General features: G+C 46.2%; 1 protein-coding gene across 1 annotated transcript in view; it reads right to left on the bottom strand.

Annotated features, from left to right (window-relative positions):
* Nucleotides 1–20,007, bottom strand: part of HOATZ (HOATZ cilia and flagella associated protein) — a 74,459-nt gene that overhangs the window by 13,035 nt on the left and 41,417 nt on the right. The window contains exon 4 of the mRNA XM_088481420.1: nt 5,741–5,800. Within this exon, the coding sequence (XP_088337546.1) occupies nt 5,741–5,800 (60 nt within the window). The remainder of the gene's footprint in view (nt 1–5,740; nt 5,801–20,007) is intronic.

Raw genomic sequence — 20,007 nt, 5'->3', positions numbered from 1 at the left:
TTTCGGGGGTTACAGCACCCTTAACGGTCAAGCCAGCCGGCCCTTTACTTATGACACAGGCGCACGCTTGGCACTACTTTGTTGATGCACGTGCGGCTACTGCGCACACAATTCACAAACACAGAAAATAATTTTTTTTTGGTTTGGACTGGAGTGTACTTTCGGGGGTTACAGCACCCTTTAACGGTCAAGCCAGCCGGCCCTTTACTTATGACACAGGCGCACGCTTGGCACTACTTTGTTGATGCACGTGCGGCTACTGCGCACACAATTCACAAACACAGAAAATAATTTTTTTTTTGGTTTGGACTGGAGTGTACTTTGGGGGTTACAGCACCCTTTAACGGTCAAGCCAGCCGGCCCTTTACTTATGACACAGGCGCACGCTTGGCACTACTTTGTTGATGCACGTGCGGCTACTGCGCACACAATTCACAAACACAGAAAATAATTTTTTTTTTTGGTTTGGACTGGAGTGTACTTTCGGGGGTTACAGCACCCTTAACGGTCAAGCCAGCCGGCCCTTTACTTATGACACAGGTGCACGCTTGGCACTACTTTGTTGATGCACGTGCGGCTACTGCGCACACAATTCACAAACACAGAAAATAATTTTTTTTTTGGTTTGGACTGGAGTGTACTTTCGGGGGTTACAGCACCCTTAACGGTCAAGCCAGTCGGCCCTTTACTTATGACACAGGCGCACGCTTGGCACTACTTTGTTGATGCACGTGCGGCTACTGCGCACACAATTCACAAACACAGAAAATAATTTTTTTTTTGGTTTGGACTGGAGTGTACTTTCGGGGGTTACAGCACCCTTAACGGTCAAGCCAGCCGGCCCTTTACTTATGACACAGGCGCACGCTTGGCACTACTTTGTTGATGCACGTGCGGCTACTGCGCACACAATTCACAAACACAGAAAATATATTATTTTTTTAGCACTTGGGGGGAGCACCCCTGATGGACAGAGCACCCCCTGGACAACACTACAGCACTCCTTTAGGACTGGGACACTGCACAGGACTTTGGAGTGGACACAGCCCCTATGGAGAACTGACTGCACAACACAGTCCAGCCAGCCCCTATGGACTTTGAAGTAGTGGACACAGCCCCTATTAACAACAGCAGCACAGCACAACACAGCCAGCCCCTATGGACTTTGAAGTAGTGGACAACAGCAGCACTACACTACACTACACTACACTACACAGCCCTATCTCCCACCCTCCCTCTTCACTGTCCACAGCCGAGTGAGAAAATGGCGCCGACGCGGGTACCTTATATAGGATCCAAAACCCGCGAGACTCGGAAGGCGGGATGATGACGTTTTGCCTCGATTTCAGATCCGAGTCAGGCGGGAAAAGTCGAGCCTGACTCGGATCGGACTCGGATCGGGGGGGCTCGGGGGGGTTCGGATTTCAGAAATCCGAACCCGCTCACCCCTAATCACAACACACATATACTGTGAGTACAAGTTGAAATCACTTTTGAAAAGCCAGTGATTTTACATGAAGACATGGTAACACCCCTGCAAAACAGGAAGAGGTTTCCAGTGGTCACAAAATGATATAAACAGCCCTTAGAGACCTGTACCTAAAGAGTTTTTCATCAGACAATTCCTATGTTTTTTCACCAAAATATTTTCTAGCTACAGGTACCATTAGTATTCTTCTGAAGGCTATGATTTAGAAAGGAACTTGAGTAGTGGAATCAGAATTACTCTGATTATTGCGTAATTAACTTTTTGGTGAGTGAACTGGGTGAAGACTTTGAATTTCCCCAGGTCAGAAAAACAAAACTAGTTAGAGAGTATATTGAGGAAAACATGAACAGGTCAAACAAAGAGTCTGATTCACTATGGATGATCGTAGCGCACGCAGTTGGCCGATTGTTTCGTACTGCGCACGCATCGCAGTGTGCGTGCGGTGAAGGCCACACTGCGATCGCTCAGCGATTACACAGAGCGCGGTAAGTCATTGCAGAGTGAGTGACAGGTAGTCAGCGTTTGGGGGTGATAACGGGGGAGTGGTTGGAGAAACGCAGACGTGCCTGTCCATTTGAACGCCATTACATGGGCGTGCATAAGTTAGCCATTGAGACGACATACGCATCTTGAATACTTACTGCGTGCAATGAGGTTAGCAATTTCAAAGTAAGGTCAGGGCTGGTGTAATTCAGCGGGAGGGGCCGATGTTACCGATGTATACGCAGGACTGCAAGGTATTACGGATGTGAGATAGTGGTAGTGGGAGGCAGTGGGCGTCTCTATGCTGGCAGTGTGGCGGCAGTGCGATAGCATTCATTAATATATCTTTGCAGCAGACCTGCGTGCGATTATGGAGCTGCGATCGCAATAGCAATCCTTAATGATCAGGCTCAAAGTCAGTAATTGGGTGACTGTCAGCTTTAGTCACACCTGAGGCGCATGTTCACTGGGATGTACTGTAACATGACGAAATTCAGTAGGGAAATGCCACAATGCTATTAGATGACAGACATGAAATCATTCTAAATATGGGTTCGGTATATAATGTCTACATTCATCATGCCGACATGGTTGTATTTAGCGAGGCCAATCCTGGGATCGGGATCCCGGGATTTTGTCCTATAAATGGCCGGGATTGAAAGCCTCCAATCCCGATATTTTTTTTTTAAATGCCAGGCAGTGCTGGGCACCTCCAGCAGAATGCTCAGACGCTGCCCAGCTCCTCCTTCCCTTGGCTGGCACTGCACATCTGGCATGTGAGGACAGAGGTCACACTGCACAGCCCGTGCCGGCTGGACCGCTCGCCCCCCACTGCTCTACAGGACGACGCGCCACAGCCGAAAGTCCTGCCGCCGAAAGCCCCACTGATAAACCACTTTGGGGGCTGGATGGGGGACTTTTTTTTTTAAACCATGCCAATCTCAGGTATCCCGGGATTGGGTTTTTTCAATCCTGGGATTGAAAAAAAGCCCCCGGATTGGCCTCCGTATTTGTAATGTTCATTATGTTGACATTAAGCATCATGACTTTAGGTATATCAACACTGATGTAATGTTAACAAAGTTGAAATGTCGATAATGTCTTTTTTGTGTAATTCTATCCCTAACGGTACCCCTAAACATAACCCAAACGCTAACCTTGACCCTAGTTGCAAGTGTCGACATTAATGATGTCGACATTTTAGCCATATTGACATCTTGAATATCGACTGGTGACATGCTAACTGTATTGCCTAAATATAAAAGATAAGACAATTCTGAAATGCAGCCCTTTGCAGACAGGAAAATGAGTATTCTGGGCAGTCTGAACTGTATTATCGGTCTTGAAACTAAAATTCCATTGGATTAATATAGTAATTACAACACTTACTGTAAGCCTGTACGCCCACAAGAAATACAGGACTATGCAAAGCCAAGGCACAAAATGTAATGATGGAGATTACAGACAACACAGAATAGATTTATTTTGGAGAATGGGGCATATGTGCACTCTTTGAGGAATATTCTAAAATGCAATCTTCAGAAATCACCAGGTAAATAGATATTTCTTAGTGCTTTATATGACTATCTGCAATTTACCAAATCCGATGTGGTAAATTGCTAAGTAAAAGACCTATATTTTCATACACCGAGAAAATAAGTCAAACAAGTAACCCACTAAGGAAAAGAAAAACTGAAATCTTTATCTGACCTCCAAACCATCTCAATATTGGTGGTACACCCCCCTTTTAGGCACTAATCATTAGAGTGACTGGGGAGAGCCCAGCAGCTCGGAAAGTGCTGGGCTTGTTCCCAGCGTGACAAAAAATGGTGAGCATATGCTTCAAATTTTGCAGCCTATATCTTTATCATTGACCTGGCACCCACAGTCCAAGAGTGCTAGGAAGAGCACAAGCTCTTCAGTTCTGGACTGGTAGCCTACAGTGAAGGGTGCCAACCTGTTTTATTTCCCCACTACTTACCAAACAGACTCCATATTTGCAATGACCAGACTCGAGTCTTGAAGGGCTCTGTGTAAACCTGGCCTGGTTTGCATAGAAGCAGGGAAACTTAGGTCTGTGTACTCCCTTTTACTGTGCACACCGACAGTGGCTTCCTAATCGGTATCCGGTTAGCGTTCGACATTCAGAAGGTCGACATTTAGAATATTGACACCAGGTATGGGTTTTTGTTGAATTTAAGGGATAAGTTAATGGGTTATGGTTAAGCTAAGATAAGTAAAAATACCCATATGTCAACATTATGGTCGACCTAATTGTATGTCAAAATAATGATTATTGACCTAACATCCATGTTGACATTCTGGGGCATATCCAATTGGCTGTGAGGTTTTGCCCACAAAAAATTATGCGTACTTCATAACCAATTTTGGATTACCGCGGGGTATGAGCGCTCCCGATACCTGTGGATCAAATAAAAAAAAAAAACCTGGCACGCATTTTTAAAAAAAAAATACCCATGTGAAAATTAGAGAAAAATGGGGAAAATCAGCATGTCCCCCCAAAACCTAAAAGAAATAAAAAAAAAAAAAAAAACGTTTTTCTTTTAATTTTCGTATGAATTAAAACAAAAAAGGAAAAAAAATTTAAAAAAGGGTACTTCCGTTTAGATTCAAATAAAAAAAAAAATTTAAAAATGCAAAAAAGAAGTAGAAAAAAGGTGATTTGGGGGTAATTGTAGGCCAGAGTATAGGTGAGCCATCCTCCAGACTAAGGGCCTGATTCAGACCTGCTCGCAAGCAGGTCGACGGCCGGGTAGTGCCCACGCCGCGCGTGCACGAGCCCTGGAGCGAGCGAGAAATCACTCGCTCCGGGGCTTGCAGCAAAATGGGGTGGCTGTCGATGTTGATCGACAGCTCGCCCCGTTTTGTAGGCGGGGAGGGGGGGGTGGCTGGGCAAACGGAGGTGTCCCGAAGGAACGCCTGCCATTTGAGGGCGGCCCTACTGACATCACCAGTGATGTCAGTAGTGAGCTTCCGGCTCTATTAGAGCCGGATGCTCACTGGGGCTCGTTGCAGATGAGACCCAACCACAAGGGTCTCGTCGCAAACCCGATGGTCGCGACCATCACCTGGCCGCTCGCAAAAGCCGTGGGTTGTTACCCACAGCTTAGCGAGCGGCCAGAAGGAAGGACCTAAAAAAAAAAACGCCCTTCAGACCTGCGAGCTGCCTCCGGCAGCGAGCGGGTCTGAATCAGGGCCTAAGTGCTTCTTTTGCACAAGCCAGCCTGCCCACTCAGCCAAAAGAGGAGTAATTATTTCCATTCTGTTCTTATGTTATGTTTACAACCGTAAACATTGATCAACAGAAAACTGATCTGGCAGCTGAAAGCTCAAGCAGTAATTACAGCTGCAGCAGTCCTGCAATGGGATAACCTACAATGTATTATTATTAATAAACAATTTAAAAAGAAATCAATAAGGATCAGGATGGCAGGCTGAGAACGGCAGTGCAATGGTTTCATAAATCACTGGCAGTAGCTGTAATAGCGCTGGCAGTTTGATGTACAGTGTCTTACACAGCCATACTGCGGTACCAATCTATAATGAGTGTCTCTGCATTACCTTGTTAAATATCATCCACCCACATTACTAAAACTAAAAAAAAGTCAGTACACAAGTACATCAGTTGGCACCGTACAGGCGAATATATATTGTGTATTTTTTTCACAGTATCAAACCTACAATATTTTGTGTAAACAGAATGAAATGCAAGTTATGCATTATTTATATGACACTGCCATATAATACCTTAATACGATCTTCTCTTTGTTTTTTCAGCAATGCTAGAATTTCTTCCCTTCTTTTAGCCTTTAAATAGAAAATAAAATGCAAGAAAAAACAAAGGTTAACATACACATTTCAACACATTAATCATGTCCACAATGTCAGCCAACTGTTTATTGCAGGCATAATTAAGCTTTTATAAAGTTCCAATAGCCAATAATAACACTAACAGGTTAATAGATTCCTATGACTGAGCTAATAGTACCTACAGATGTGTACGCAAAAGTGTCAGGAGCTTATCAGTGCTGAATATATAGAAGATGAGCCTTCATTGTGGGCTACAAATTTGATCGACCTACTGAAGTCTCTGCAGCCTGCTTATCATAGGCCACAATGTCCAAGCAGTGGACAATACCTTATCATTTATAACCATACTTGCCTACCCTTCTGGATTGTCTGGTAGACCCCCCCCCAGGAGAGTAGAAACACATCCTGAATCATGTCACCACTTGGACCTCCTGGTCTACAAATATGTTTATACTGTGTCAAACATCCTAAATATTAGCATGCCACTAGTGTTTTTTTTTACATATGCTTGTGAAATACCTCATTTGCCAGGACAATAAAGAGCTCTGATACAACTCTGTCTGGGTGGGTAAATTTACTAAGAATCAGATTTTCCATCTACTGCAATCTGCTGGACATCGCCGTCGGCTTGCTGTCTAAAGATAAAGTACTTTCTAACCATCGGATTTAGTCCGACAGCAATGTCCATCGTATATTTTCAGTCTACAACCCTGTCTCATATACCCTTGCAGATAGACTCCTCAATCAATCTGCAGCAATTTAAAGCTCTGCACAGATCACTTTGATCTGTGCAGACTTTGTATTAGATGGTTTAAAATGTGTAAAATTAATAAATGTCTGGGGTCCTCCCGCCAAATCAATAACCAGCCGCAGACTTTCCAGCCTGGGCTATTATTGGAAAATAGAGGGGAAAACATGGCAATTATACAAAAATGAGAACCAAGCTGAACCAGCCGGGGATATACGCTATAGCAGGGAGACACACAGAGCGGGTCCCTCTACCATAACCAGCCCCAAACTGGTCAGCCCAGGGATAGAATCTCCCCCACCAAAAAAAATTTATTAAAAAAATGGTGTCACCCCTCCCCAGGGACAACCAGGTCCTTGGATACCTAAATAGCCTGATGAGGACCTGATCCAAGGATTTTGTGAGGATTAAATTGGAGAATGAGGGATGTGTTGTGGGGGAGTGGTTATTTATTAAAATTATACAACAGTCGGTGTGTTGCTTGTCTTTGATTATCTTTTTTTACAGGTGGGCTACAGGTGTCAGCTGCTCCTTAATGCCCAGGCATGTTGGCACTTGTGGTTCGACAAGTGCCATCATCCCAGGGAATGTTTGCTGCTGCCTGCAAAAAAGCTATATGATACCGCTTTTACACCAGAGCAAAAACCTGGGTTTTTGCTGTGTCTACCCGGTCGCAGCTCAGTGTAAAAGGGTCCCTGAAAAATAACCCGGATCATGTGACCTGGCAATCCAACCCAGGTAGCTTCCAGGGTTGGACCCAGGATGGACCTGGGTAATGGTGCAACGGTGCAACCTGGGTTATGCGACCTGAGTCATGTCTAAAATTAGCTGATTGGTGGTTGTGGAGCAGGTCACCTCCATCTTTTTATGACCTCACAAGTTTACGGTAGGGTCTAGGCTTCCGCAAGGCCGAGTGGACTTCCTGCTGTAATAGAGCAGGAAGTCCACTACTGACATCCGTAGTGATGTCAGTAAGATCTCCCTACAAACGCCTGGCGTTCCTAAGGGAACGCCTGCGTTTGGCCAGCCACCCCCCCTACCTGCCCACAAAACGGGGCGAGCTGTCACTCACCATCGACAGCCGCCCCATCTTGTTGCGAGCCCCGTAGCGAATGAGCTTCAGTCGCTCGGAGGGGCTCGCGCAAGCTGGATGCGGCGCATGCGCTGTGCCTAAACATCGGCCCGCTTGCGAGCGGCTCTGAATCAGGGCCCATGTCTGAAAACCCAGGTCAGACCCGGGTTTTTGGTGGAAAAGAGGTATTATTCACCACTTTAATTTCCATTACCCCTGAACCCACTTTTGGTGGTGATGGTGGCGGGGACTTCTCTAGGGATTTTTAAACCATTTTCATAACACAAAGCCTGCATAGATCATAGTTTAAAAAAAAAAAACAAAAAAAAACAATATTCTGTCCGATGGTATATTGCTGTCCAAAGTGGGGTTTTTCTGTGAATTACAGTCGGATTTACCTTGTTTAAATCTGTGATGTGCAAATTAGACAGAAAATCACAGAGAACCCCCAAATCAATGCTAAATTTAATTTACCCCTGGGTCTCTTTCCAGACTGAAACGTCTGTCAAACCTCACACAGGATTTTAAATTCAAATAAGCAATCACTGTATTAAAGTGAGACTAAGTGGTATACTTACTAAAGTGCTGGTTTTGCCTATAGCAACCAATCAGATTCTACTTAACATTTATCTAGCACCTTCTAGAAGATAATATCTAGAATCTGATTGGTTGCTATGGGCAACATCACTACTTCTAAAAACTCGCACTTTAGTAAATATACCCCTTAGTCAATGATTCTGGAAAATTACTGCTAAACTCCACAGGTGACATCAACATATAAATCACAGGATTTAAATGGCAAACTTGAAATTCCTCTCCATTGGTTGGGCTTTTTAAGCTGGGTACACACCTAAACAACGGTGCGACATAGCAATGCATTGGAACAATACATCACATCGCCGTACATACTACATGATCCGCCGTACAACAGTGCAATCTATTGTTTCATGCTGCATGTAACAAAACCGCGTCATCCGTGGAAACATCCCATCTGATGTGCAACACAGAAGATGGGACGACCCAATGAATGGCGGCAGTGAATAATGGATTGGGCATACACAATATACAATGTGTACGATATGTCGTTCTAAACTAAATTGGAACAATATATCAGACGTGTACCCAGCCTAAGTGTGCACTGCAGACGGTAATGTGACTAATCTCGCCATCTGTGTCTGCAGCTATCTGTTCCCATCCACTGTGTGTGTTTGGCTCCCCCTCTGTAGTTGTCTGTCTACAGCTTTGTATGTGTGCTCCTGCCCCCCACCACTCCAATTGTGTGCCTCTGCCCACATGTCACTTTCTTTCCGAACATTTGGGTGTATATCTCACTTATATCACCGTATCCCATCCGTCCCTCCATTCCAGGTATTCCCACCATTCTCTTTCCTCTTGCACCACTCCAAAATGTTTCTTTTGCTGAAGGACAGCAAAAAGCGAGGAAGATGTTAACCAAATGGGTTTCAGGTGGTGACTTTGCCCTGTTCAGGCCTGGTTAAGACTTTAGCTTCAGTATGTAGATGGCTAGTGTGGAGGAAGGATGTCTGTCATATGTCCCTCTTATCTGCATTCTTCTGCAAAGCTTGGCATGCTAGGTCCGCATTCATAAAATAGAGAACCTTTTGCTGTCTCTCTAGTGAAGAACTCCTTGGCGGCAGATGAAGGAGCGGAGTCTGCTCAATCCTGACCGTTATATCAGGAGAGATCGCCAGTAACTGGAGAAAGTAATCAGTCTGCTCCCTGGTTCTCCAGCCCAACGTGCGCCTAACTTGGGCAAGTCTCGTTCAGCTACTTCACAATTTCTGACCCAAGAGGATTTTCTTCATCCACAGGCTGGTTCAGCTAGAATGGATTTTGCCCCGTGCTTTCCGTGTTTTATCCTGTCAATAGTCTTAACCATGCTGCCAGAACCAAGGTGTCTCTCTTGTGGAGGTCGGGGAAATACGGACACCACCTCAACACAAATAGATTGTTCCTTTTCCAAGGCGTTTACCTCCCTGTTTGCAAGCTCACCAGTGATGCAGGTACTCATTCAAATTGCACATCAAAGGCCTGATTCTGGGTCGGGTTACGGTACAATTTGAAATGTGGCTGTGTATGTTTTCAAAGATAAATATACAGTCATACTGCACATGACTGTATCTGTATCTTTGAGAACATACGAACAGTTCAGAGCCATTTCAACCATTTCTCTATATTCACATTCTATCTACAACTGATTAGAAAATACTGACTTAATATTAAAGATATGACTGTGATATTGAATGATGATAAATATTACAAGTCTCTGGTAGCTGCTCCTTGCACTTACAAATCCCTCTGAGGTGTATAGAAGTACAGTGCTCCGGAAAGCTTATCTGTGCCCTCTTAAAGACCATAGGACCCCAGAGATCATAAAACTTTAGTAATGATGTATAATAAGCCCCTTCCCTACTTACTTGAGTGGCCAGTACTTTATTCCTCATCTGACCTCTGCAGTTGAAGACATGCATATATACCAGGATGCGTTAAGATCCCGACAACCGGGATGCCATCTGCCGGGACCCCGGCACTGGAATCCCGGTCGCAGGGAAAACACAGATGACAGAATCCCGACATGACTGGGGATGCCGACGTCATTGGAATCCCTGCAGACGGCATCTCGGGGAAAGGTAAGAAGGTAAGTATCAGCCACAGGGGGAGGGGGGGGGAGGGTCAGGTTTAGCCACCCCAGGGGGACTTAGGGTTAGGCTGCGGGAGGGGGGAAGTTAGGGTTAGGCTCTAGACAGGGGAAGTTAGGTTCAGGCAACATCGGGGGGAGGTTAGGGTTAGGCACTAAGGGGGGCAGGGTTAGGGTTAGGCATTAAGGGGGGAGGGTTAGGTTTAGGTACTTACCGAGAGGGGTTAGGGTGATCGGTAGGGAAGGTTAGTATGAGGGTGCAGGAAAGGAGGGTTAGCGGGTAAACAGGACAGGTGAACATTACTCATCATTCCCCTGTCGGGATTTGAACCAACTGGATTCCGCTGTCAGTGTACTGACAGTCGGCATCCGGTCCATCGGTATTTCATATCAATTCTATATATATATACCTTACTTAAAACAACGTCTCCCATTAGAATACAGTAGATACAAAGACAAAAGAAAACAGCTGGTTTATCAGAAATATACTGTGTGACAGATTCATCTTCACAGGATGCTGACACACTGCTAGTAAGAGAGGGAATCACCAGCTAACTACATTCATTGATTGAACCATCACTCATGTTAATGAACTTGGGGGCTTGGCCAAAAAGATGTCCACAAACATATGTACTACTCATATAAAGATTATTACTGGTAAATGTTGCTTCTAGCGTGAGGATAAATTAATTACACATCATATATCAATTCTCTAATAATAAAAAAAAAAGTTATGAAACAAATGTATACAGGACATATCTATGGACTGCAAATAGTTCTCTCTAAGCAAGACTAAATATTAGAAATAATGTAGATGTTTTCTCTACATGACTGTCTCACCATAGTTCATTCAGGCATTTTGAAATGCAACTAAAATATACCTAAAATTAGGGAACACAGGGCCTGATTCAGACCCACACGCGAGCGGTTTGATGTTCCCCAAATGCGCATGCATCGCCTCCGGCGTGCACATGCGCGGGCCCCAGCGAGCGACGGCAGCTCCGTCGCTCCGGGGCTCACTACAAGACGGGGCGGCTGTCGATGTTGATTGACAGCTCGCCCCATTTTGTAGGCAGGGAGGGGGGGGCGGCTGCACAAACGCAGGCGTTCCCTTAGGAACGCCTGCCGTTTGTGGGCGGCCCTACTGACATCACTCGTGATGTCAGTAGTGGACTTCCTGCTCTATTAGAGCAGGAAGTCCACTCGGGCTTGCGGGAACCGAGACCCTCCCGAAGAGTCTCGACGCAAGCCTGATGGTCGTGACCATCGCCAGGCTGCTCACACTAGCTGTGGGTGGTCACCCACAGCTTTGCAAGCGGCCTGGAGGCCGAAACAAAAAACAAACGCCCTGATTCAGAGCGAGCACTCATCAAACAGCGAGCGCCTCTGAATCAGGCCCACTCTTCCCTATGAAGCAGAGTTGATCCACACACACACAACGATTCAGTGAAAAGTCAGGGGGAAGTATGCACTATTTCCCAGCTTTCAAGCTTCACATGGAGGCCCTCATTCAGAGGCGCTCACAAAATGCGAGCGGTCGCTCTGAATGAGGGCGGCCACTTGGTTGTTGAAGTGCGGCCTCCTGGTCGCTAGCTAAGCTGTGGGTTACCACCCACAGCTTTAGCGACCGACCAGGTTGATGGTCGCGATGGTCCAGACCATCGCGGCCATCGGGGGTTGCGACAAGACCCTAAGGTTGGGTCTCGGCAACCGCAAGCCCCAGGGAGCTTCCTGCTCTGATCGAGCAGGAAGCTCCCCACTGACATCACTGCTGATGTCAGTGCGGCCGCCCACAAAACGGCAGGCGTTCCTTAAGGAAAGCCTCCGTTTGTGAAACCACCCCCCCGCCACGCCTACAAAACGGGGCGAGCTGTCAATCAACATCGACAGCCGCCCCTTTTGTAGTGAGCTCCGGAGTGAGAGAATTTATCTCTCACTCCGGGGCTTGCGCACGCGCAGTGCGGCCGCTGCGCGTGTGCAGGTCCTAAACATCAACCCACTTGTGAGCGCTCAGCGCTTGCGAGCGGGTCTGAATGAGGTCCGGAATCCTTGTAGTACTGACCACAGGTGTTTTACAAGAAGTATTATACACATTATTGCCCCATTGTGTTGTTTGGTCGGAACAACTGAGCCTCTTGACCATGTCTGCATGGTTTTATGTATTGAGGGCCTGATTCAGACCCGCTCGCAAGCGGGTCGATGGTGGCCCAGTGCGCATGCCACACGCGTGCGCAAGCCCCGGTGCGAGTGAGAAATCACTTGCTCAGGAGCTCGCAGCAAAACGGGGCGGCTGTCGATGCTGATTGACAGCTCGCCCCATTTTGTAGGCGGGGAGGGGGGGGGGTGGCTGCACAAACGCAGACGTTCCCTTAGGAACGTCTGTCGTATGTGGGCAGCCCTACTGACATCACTCGTGATGTCAGTAGTGAACTTCCGGCTCTATTAGAGCTGGTAGTCCACTTGGCATTGCGAGTGCTGAGACCCTACCACAAGGGTCTCCTCGCAATGCCGATGGTCGCGATTGCCAGGCCTGGAAGCCGGATTTTAAAATAATAGAGACGCCCTGATTCTGAGCGAGCGCACGGAAATAGCATGCACCTCTGAATCAGGCCCTGAGTTGCTGCAATGTGATTGACTGATTTAATATTTATATTAATTAGCAGCTGTACCTAATAAAGTGGCCACTGAGTGTACATTACATTACAGCACATCATTGCTCATTTATTGCACCATGTAATTATACAATCCCCATTGTTTTCTATGACACCAGTGACAATAATAACTGTGTGTTGGAATGCATGGTGGCCTTTCCAAGTAGAACATTTTCATCAGTTACTGTAGCAGCATTTTTATTATCATACTGTGTAGGCCGTGCTGAACAAATGAAACTGCCTATATGTTCTGATGCACTCTTAGTACAAACATTTAGATAAAAAGTACATACAGGATATGAAGAAGTCATCATTCAGTAGATTCACACCAGTTATTACAAATTGGACGTATAAACTGCTTTTAATGTAGTGTAGTGTTTGACATTGAAACCACTTCCCACAATAATGTGACAGAAGCCACAAATTACTACAATCGGGGGGGGTGGGATTCAATTAGCCCGGATGATTTTTCGGGTGGATAAAACGGAACTTACCGCAATTTTTTTTACCTTCGTGCAATTTAAGTAAAGCCTGTTTTATCGGCTCCAAAATAACCTGTTTTCAGGGTAATACACATTAGATCCATGATAAGTTCATGGACCAATGTGATTTTGCTGCTGGCTTCCCGATAAAGGGGACACTATCAGGGATTTTTTTTGGAACCTGTTGAGCTCTTGAAAAAAAAACCCTGATAAGGGCCGCCGGAAGCTGCACTTCAGGGCCAATTAAATAGCCCCCGGGGGATCAATTAGCCACGGTACATTACCGCTATTAACTGAATTCCCCCCTGTGTGTTCCGCTCATTCTATGAACAAGCTCTGGGGTATTGTCACTGTCACATCCAGCCCTGGTGTCACCTAAAAACATGAGATTACTGCCATGGCCATTAATAGACTCGCTGGGCCAAGGGTGGGTGGCCGGTGGTTCAAATCCCGACAGCGGCAGCCCGGCAAGGGTGAAGATCCCGACTGTTCCTAAGGTAAGTATCGCTAACCTAATTCTACCCCCTAACCCTCCCTTAGGGGTGCCTAACCCTAACCCCCCCTTCCTCGCTACCTAAACCTAAGTGGTGCCTAACCCTAACCCCCCCTTCCCCTAGCCTAATCCTTCCGGGGGGTGCCTAACCCTAAGTCCCCCTGGGAGCCCTAAACCTAACCCTCCTTCCCCCGCGGCTGTCGGCGCCTGGCGCCCGGCTTACCGTCGTTAGGTATGCCGGGCGTCGGCTTTCCGGGGTATGGTTAATGACAGGCATCGAGTTTTCGACGCCTGTCATTAGTACCACGCCGGGATTAGAGAGTCTGGAAGCCGGCGGTCGGCATTTAGACCGTCGGCTTCAAGAGTACATCTCCTAAGGGTGTGTGGCCTCAACTCCTGCAATTAGGCCACACCCCCTAAAAATCCTAGTTGAAGCCCCTTTGTGAGCACCCCAGCCCGGCACAAATCCATGGGGGTCATGATCAGCGTGAACTCTAACCCCCCCACAGGCTGGGACTGAGTAGTTTCCTACTGCTGGGCTGCTGACAGGAAAAAGGGAGGGGGGGGGGCGGCGTCGGACCCCAGCAAGCCCAGACCCGGGTAATTAGTAGCCGCCGCCCCCCCCCTCTCAGCCGCACATAGAAAACAGGCTTACAACATATATTAGTCAGCAGAAGCTGCTTGCGTGTCCTATTCGCATCACTTTGTGAATAAGACGCATTTGCATATAAAAATTCACACGAAAAGACACTCGGCGCTACAGAGTCACGCCACGGCATGGCGTGACTTGAAGGGCTTTTTAAAGCACAGGATGTAAAATGTATGTGGACACATCTGTAGAATTTTACATCCTGGCTTTCTTGCCTCGTGGACAGTGGTAAATGGTTAAAGATACAAACCGCAGAATCACAGCCTCTCAGCTGATCTGATTTTGGAAAGAAATGTTTAATGTTTCCTAATGGATACAAAGCACTACTCCTGGAATTAATTGGAAGCTCTTATTTGCTGACTTGCAGAATACACCATGCTGCAGAGCTCAGCTTCTTCAAGAGCCTACTATAAAGATTTGCATGGCTGGCATGTGTCCCAAATGGTCAATGTGCTCTACATTAAAGAGAGACAGAATTTTACTGGAATGACAGCAAATTTGCCAGTTTCACAAGTAATGGCTAAAGGGCTACATATAGCTGGAATTAAAGTGGAAACAGCTCCCATAAAACAGATGGCATGTGTTCAAATAGCTTTGTGCTAAAAGTAAAAACCCATCACCTACACACAGTGGGCCTGATTCAGACCCGCTCAAAGCTTGTCGATGGTGGCCCAGTGCGCATGCGTGTGCGGATAGCTCCGGGTCTCGTACCAAAGGGGGCGTGCTGTCAATGTTGAGTGACAGCACGCCCCCTTTGGTGGGCGGGCCGGGGGAGTGGCTGCCCAAACGGAGGCGTTCCCATGTGAACGTCTCCGTTTGGGGGCGGCCCCACTGACATCACGAGTGATGTCAGTGGGAGAGATTTCGGCTCTGTGAGAGCCGAAATCTCTCTGGGGCTTGCGGCAACGAGACCCTACCCACAAGTATCTCGTCGCAAGCCCGATGGTCGCGACGGTCTTGACCATCGCGACCATCTTCCTGGCCGCTCACTATAGCTGTGGGTGGTCACCCACAGCTGTGTGAGCGGCCAGGAGGCCGCTCTAAAAAACAAGAAGGCCGGCCCTTATTCAGAGCGAGCGCTCTGTCAGAGCGTCCGGCTCTGAATCAGGGCCAGTGATTGCAGACAAATTTATGGCTGAAAAATTAATCCAATTAGATGCGAGTTTACAAATACGAGCTTTTTTCATAAACCTCACACATTTCCCGCTCCTGAACAATGCGAGATCCAATCACAAATGTAAATTCACGCTACTCGCGGCGAGGTTGCGCAGATTTTGTACAAAAAGCAAACTGGGAGAGGAGCATGCAAAAGTGGGGAAACCACCCTGGACCCTCAAAAATTGGCAACTGAGATAGCAGGACCATATAGAAGGCTGCTAGTGACCATAAGGAAAGTACTGGAGGTTCTTGAAAGGTGTCAAATATATGTTTTTTGCACTTTTTAAATAATGGTTGTAAAATGGTAGCCAGCAAATGTTTTTCATCAAACTAAAGTCTTTTTAGCATTTTGGGGTACAGGAAAATGCTTGTACTGTGATTTTGCAGTGTTTTCATACAAGTTTGTAAAAAGTCGGGATAAACGTTTTTAGGTCCCATCTGCAAGTTCCAAAACTACTCTCCTATCAATACAAAACCTCCACATACCTGTCCCACATCACGTACACCTCCACATACCTGTCCTTACATCATTTACACCTCCACATACCTGTCCTTACATCATTTACACCTCCACATACCTGTCCCACATCATGTACACCTCCACGTACCTGTCCTACATCATTTACCCCTCCACATACCTGTCCTTACATCATTTATCCCTCCAAATACCTGTCCCACATCATTTAGCCCATAGTTACAGACATTCCCTCCGGGAGGGGGCAGCCAGGTTGGCATAGCTGGGACGCAACGTGGCATTCGGGGCGGGGTGGGAGGTATGACCACGTCATTGTGGCCCCATCCCACTACACAATTACCGGCATTGTGAAGGAGGGGTTGGGGGCATGATGCCGCGATTCAGCGCGAATCGCTTCATCGCATCCCCAGGACTGCCCTCAAGTGGGCGGCTGCAGAGGGGCTACGGAGGTTGGTGCGGGGTGGAGGGGTGCCTGCCGGCCAGGAGACGCATTTACAGCATGGGGAGATCTGGATTTCCCCGCGCCTGGTGATGATGTCATCTCCAGGTGCCAGCAGAAGAGTTCCACTGCCCACAGGTGCTGTGTGAATGGGGTTTGTTCGAGGTATGACCTTGTTTGCAATCATGTTCCAAATCCCGGGTCAGACACAGGACTTAGGTGTTAGCGGGGTAATGATTAATATTTAGTGATGAGGCTGATTTTTTTTATTATTTCTTTTTGCCATAATTTAGGCAAGGATTAATTCACTAAATATCTATTTTATTAAAAATTTAAAGAATACCCCAGATAAGGAGTGCTATCAGCAAAAAAAAAGAAAAAAAATATTTAAAAGAATTGATAAAAAGCAGAAATTTCAGGTCCATAATGTATATGTAGCCATCTGCCACTCTAAACAGTAATATATATATTATATATTTATTTATTGATAGTTGCATGAGAAGATTCATTAATAGATTGAACCACTTTCTGATTGTTTTTGAAGAATTAATTATTATACATTAATAACAGCACGCTAAAAGGATTGCTGCATGTAATATTCATGGGATGCATTTATAATCTAATTGTGATTATTATGTATATTGGGTCTGTCCATAATAGGTAGGTTTATAATATAGACAGGCATTAGGAGGATATATAATTATCTCAATAGTTTTAACCCATTGAACAATTCTTTGATCTGCAGTGTAATGCGTAACAGATACACCATTTGCGTTTGAGCAGAGAAGCTGCTGCACATTTGTGTTTCTCATCTGCATTTTGAGTTGCAGAAATTTTAAGAACCATGCAGCCTTAAATCTCAGCATAGATAGATTTAGGAACACTAATGTATATGTGGCCAGCATACACTACAGCATCACAATGGTATGTTTATACACCTTATCTGCCTCTCCAAGCGCAGAGGATCGCAAATGCAAAATACGGTCTAGTGCAGTGATTCCCAACCTCGGTCCTCAAGGCACACTAACAGTCCTGGTTTTTGGTGATATCCATGCTACAGCACAGATGGTTTAATCAAAATATCTGAGGTACTAATTAAGTTGCCTGTGCTCAAGTATGGCTATCCTTAAAACCTGGACTGTTAGTGTGCCTTGAGGACCGTGGTTGGGAACCCCTGGTCTAGTGTAATAAGGACACAATTTCTGCACAAGCAGTACTGTATGTCAATTTTGCCCATACAAGCTACATTTCCAATACCAAAGTCATGCATATATTCAATATCTGCAGCTTAGACACCCATACAACTTTATCCATAAACCAATATTGGGTGTTAATATCCACTGCCTCTAAAGGCATTGGCTTTTGCAGATCATATGCTAAAGGCCTAACTTGTACCCAAGATGGCATCCTGACTGTATGTGACAATGCTAGCCCTATCCACCTAACTGGCCAAACCCCATAGGAGTTTCCCTGGTCCTACCATAGCACCCCGGTGCACATCAGACTCATAAGTGTCCCAGAACCACCCTCCCCAACGTTCATGGACCTGAATTTTGGGATGTCTCTCACCACCTTGCTGCCAGAGACCTGAATCTCCACCTACTAGAGTTACTACTGGCCTGTGACTGCTGTTCTTCTAGTGGCTGGAGGCCTGGGAGCCTGACCTCCTTTATGGCGAGGCATTTCACCAGTGGAAGTGTCCATTTACCAAGTGAGCTTCCTTGTCGTGGGCTTAGATTCACTGCACCACCAGCACTTCGATCCTTGGCCCTGCAACACATCCATCTCCCAAGCATTGCGCCAGATCTCCATGACCCAGATATCGAGATTACTGATGAATTTCAAAGGCTCTTCAAATTGCAGCTGCCTCATGTGTATGGGCCAATGACCATGTAACTGTACCTTCAGCCTATGTCAAATTGCCCGGGAATACAAAATGTCACACTCACTCAACTCTATTACATATGGGTCTACAAAGCAACAGTCTGGTAGTATACACACATACCGACAAGGCCCCTGCTCCACGCCACCATGACCTCCTCAAAATTTAAAGCAAGACTTGAGCCTAGCTTGGGCTAGTACCCTACTACCGTGCCCTGAGTGCTTTGCATAGCCTATGTGATAGAAGCACTGGTAAAGTGGTTAATGGCAGATATGTTTGTCCAAGGTTTTTGGCCTATGTGTTTTAAAGCCCAGGAAAAGTCTGTTCTGCTAAACAGATTAAAGTGTCCTAGGGGTGTGGAAGTGAGAGTGAAGGGAGGGCTCCATCCACAAGGCTGGTTCGGCTTTTCCGGCTTTCAGCCTGAGAGCAGGCTGATTAGTACCTGCAGCTGTGGGAGGCTAATATAAGCTGTGTGAGGGTTTGATTCAGTGTGTCATTACCTGGGGAGAGCAGGCAGTCAGGCTTGTTCAGAGAAACTGTGATATACTACTTGTAAGTACTGTGCATATGTCTATGTTTGTGGTAAGGTCAATAGGCCCTACCATTTTGATAGAGGGAATCTGTTGTTTAGTTAGTGCCCAGACAGGCTAGGACTTATATTTATGATTTCTGTTTTTATACTGCACAATAAAAACTAGCTGCGGCTAGCTTGCACAAAAACCCTGGACTGGTGTGCTGTTTACTGGCTGCTGTGTGTTTGGAGGTGTCCATCTACCCCAGGAGAGGGACCTCCTACCCCGATCTTATTACACCTAACATGAACAACTTCAGCCGGCCCTAACGCAACTTGGCCTAGCCAGCCTTCCCCTTCGCTGCGTCCATGTATCTGTTACATTTTGTATTTCCCGCAATGCATATCACATTTCTACGAATGCTTCCCCAACCATATATATCATTGCTAGGGTTGGGATGATGCTCACAATACCGTTGGTTTAACAGACTGCTTTATTTGTAGGATGGAAGACTGCATTCATACAAACAAAATAATTCCTTCTTGGCGAACCCTAGCATTAAGCAAACAGACACCAACTAACTATTAGATCGGCCAGCTGGTCCAACTTCGATTACCAGCTGGAAGCACAAACTTTTAAAATCTTAGCTCCTCCCACATCTCTAGTCATATTGAGAAGTGTTAAACACAAGTCTTCGTTTTACTTGAGCATGCGAGCTGCTGGCGCCTCCTTAGATGCCACCATCAGTCGCACCATCGATAGTTGCACTAGCCCTATGCAAGGTGCAGATTTTCCATCTGAATATGGCCTGTGACACATCCATAAGACAGACCATCTCTTTCATCTCAGGAACGCCCAGCACTTTCCCAAGACAATTCAGATATCGTGTGTCTCAATCGCAACAGCGCCTTTGTGCGTACACACTGAAGTTTTTAGGGATTTTTGCTCATGCGCAGTAGCAAAAAAATCTCTCAACTCTGTGAA

The sequence above is a fragment of the Taudactylus pleione genome, unplaced genomic scaffold (genome assembly GCF_031769625.1).
Source record: "Taudactylus pleione unplaced genomic scaffold, aTauple2 ptg000270l, whole genome shotgun sequence".
NCBI lineage: Eukaryota > Metazoa > Chordata > Amphibia > Anura > Myobatrachidae > Taudactylus > Taudactylus pleione.
This window is presented reverse-complemented; position numbering and strand designations above follow the sequence as displayed.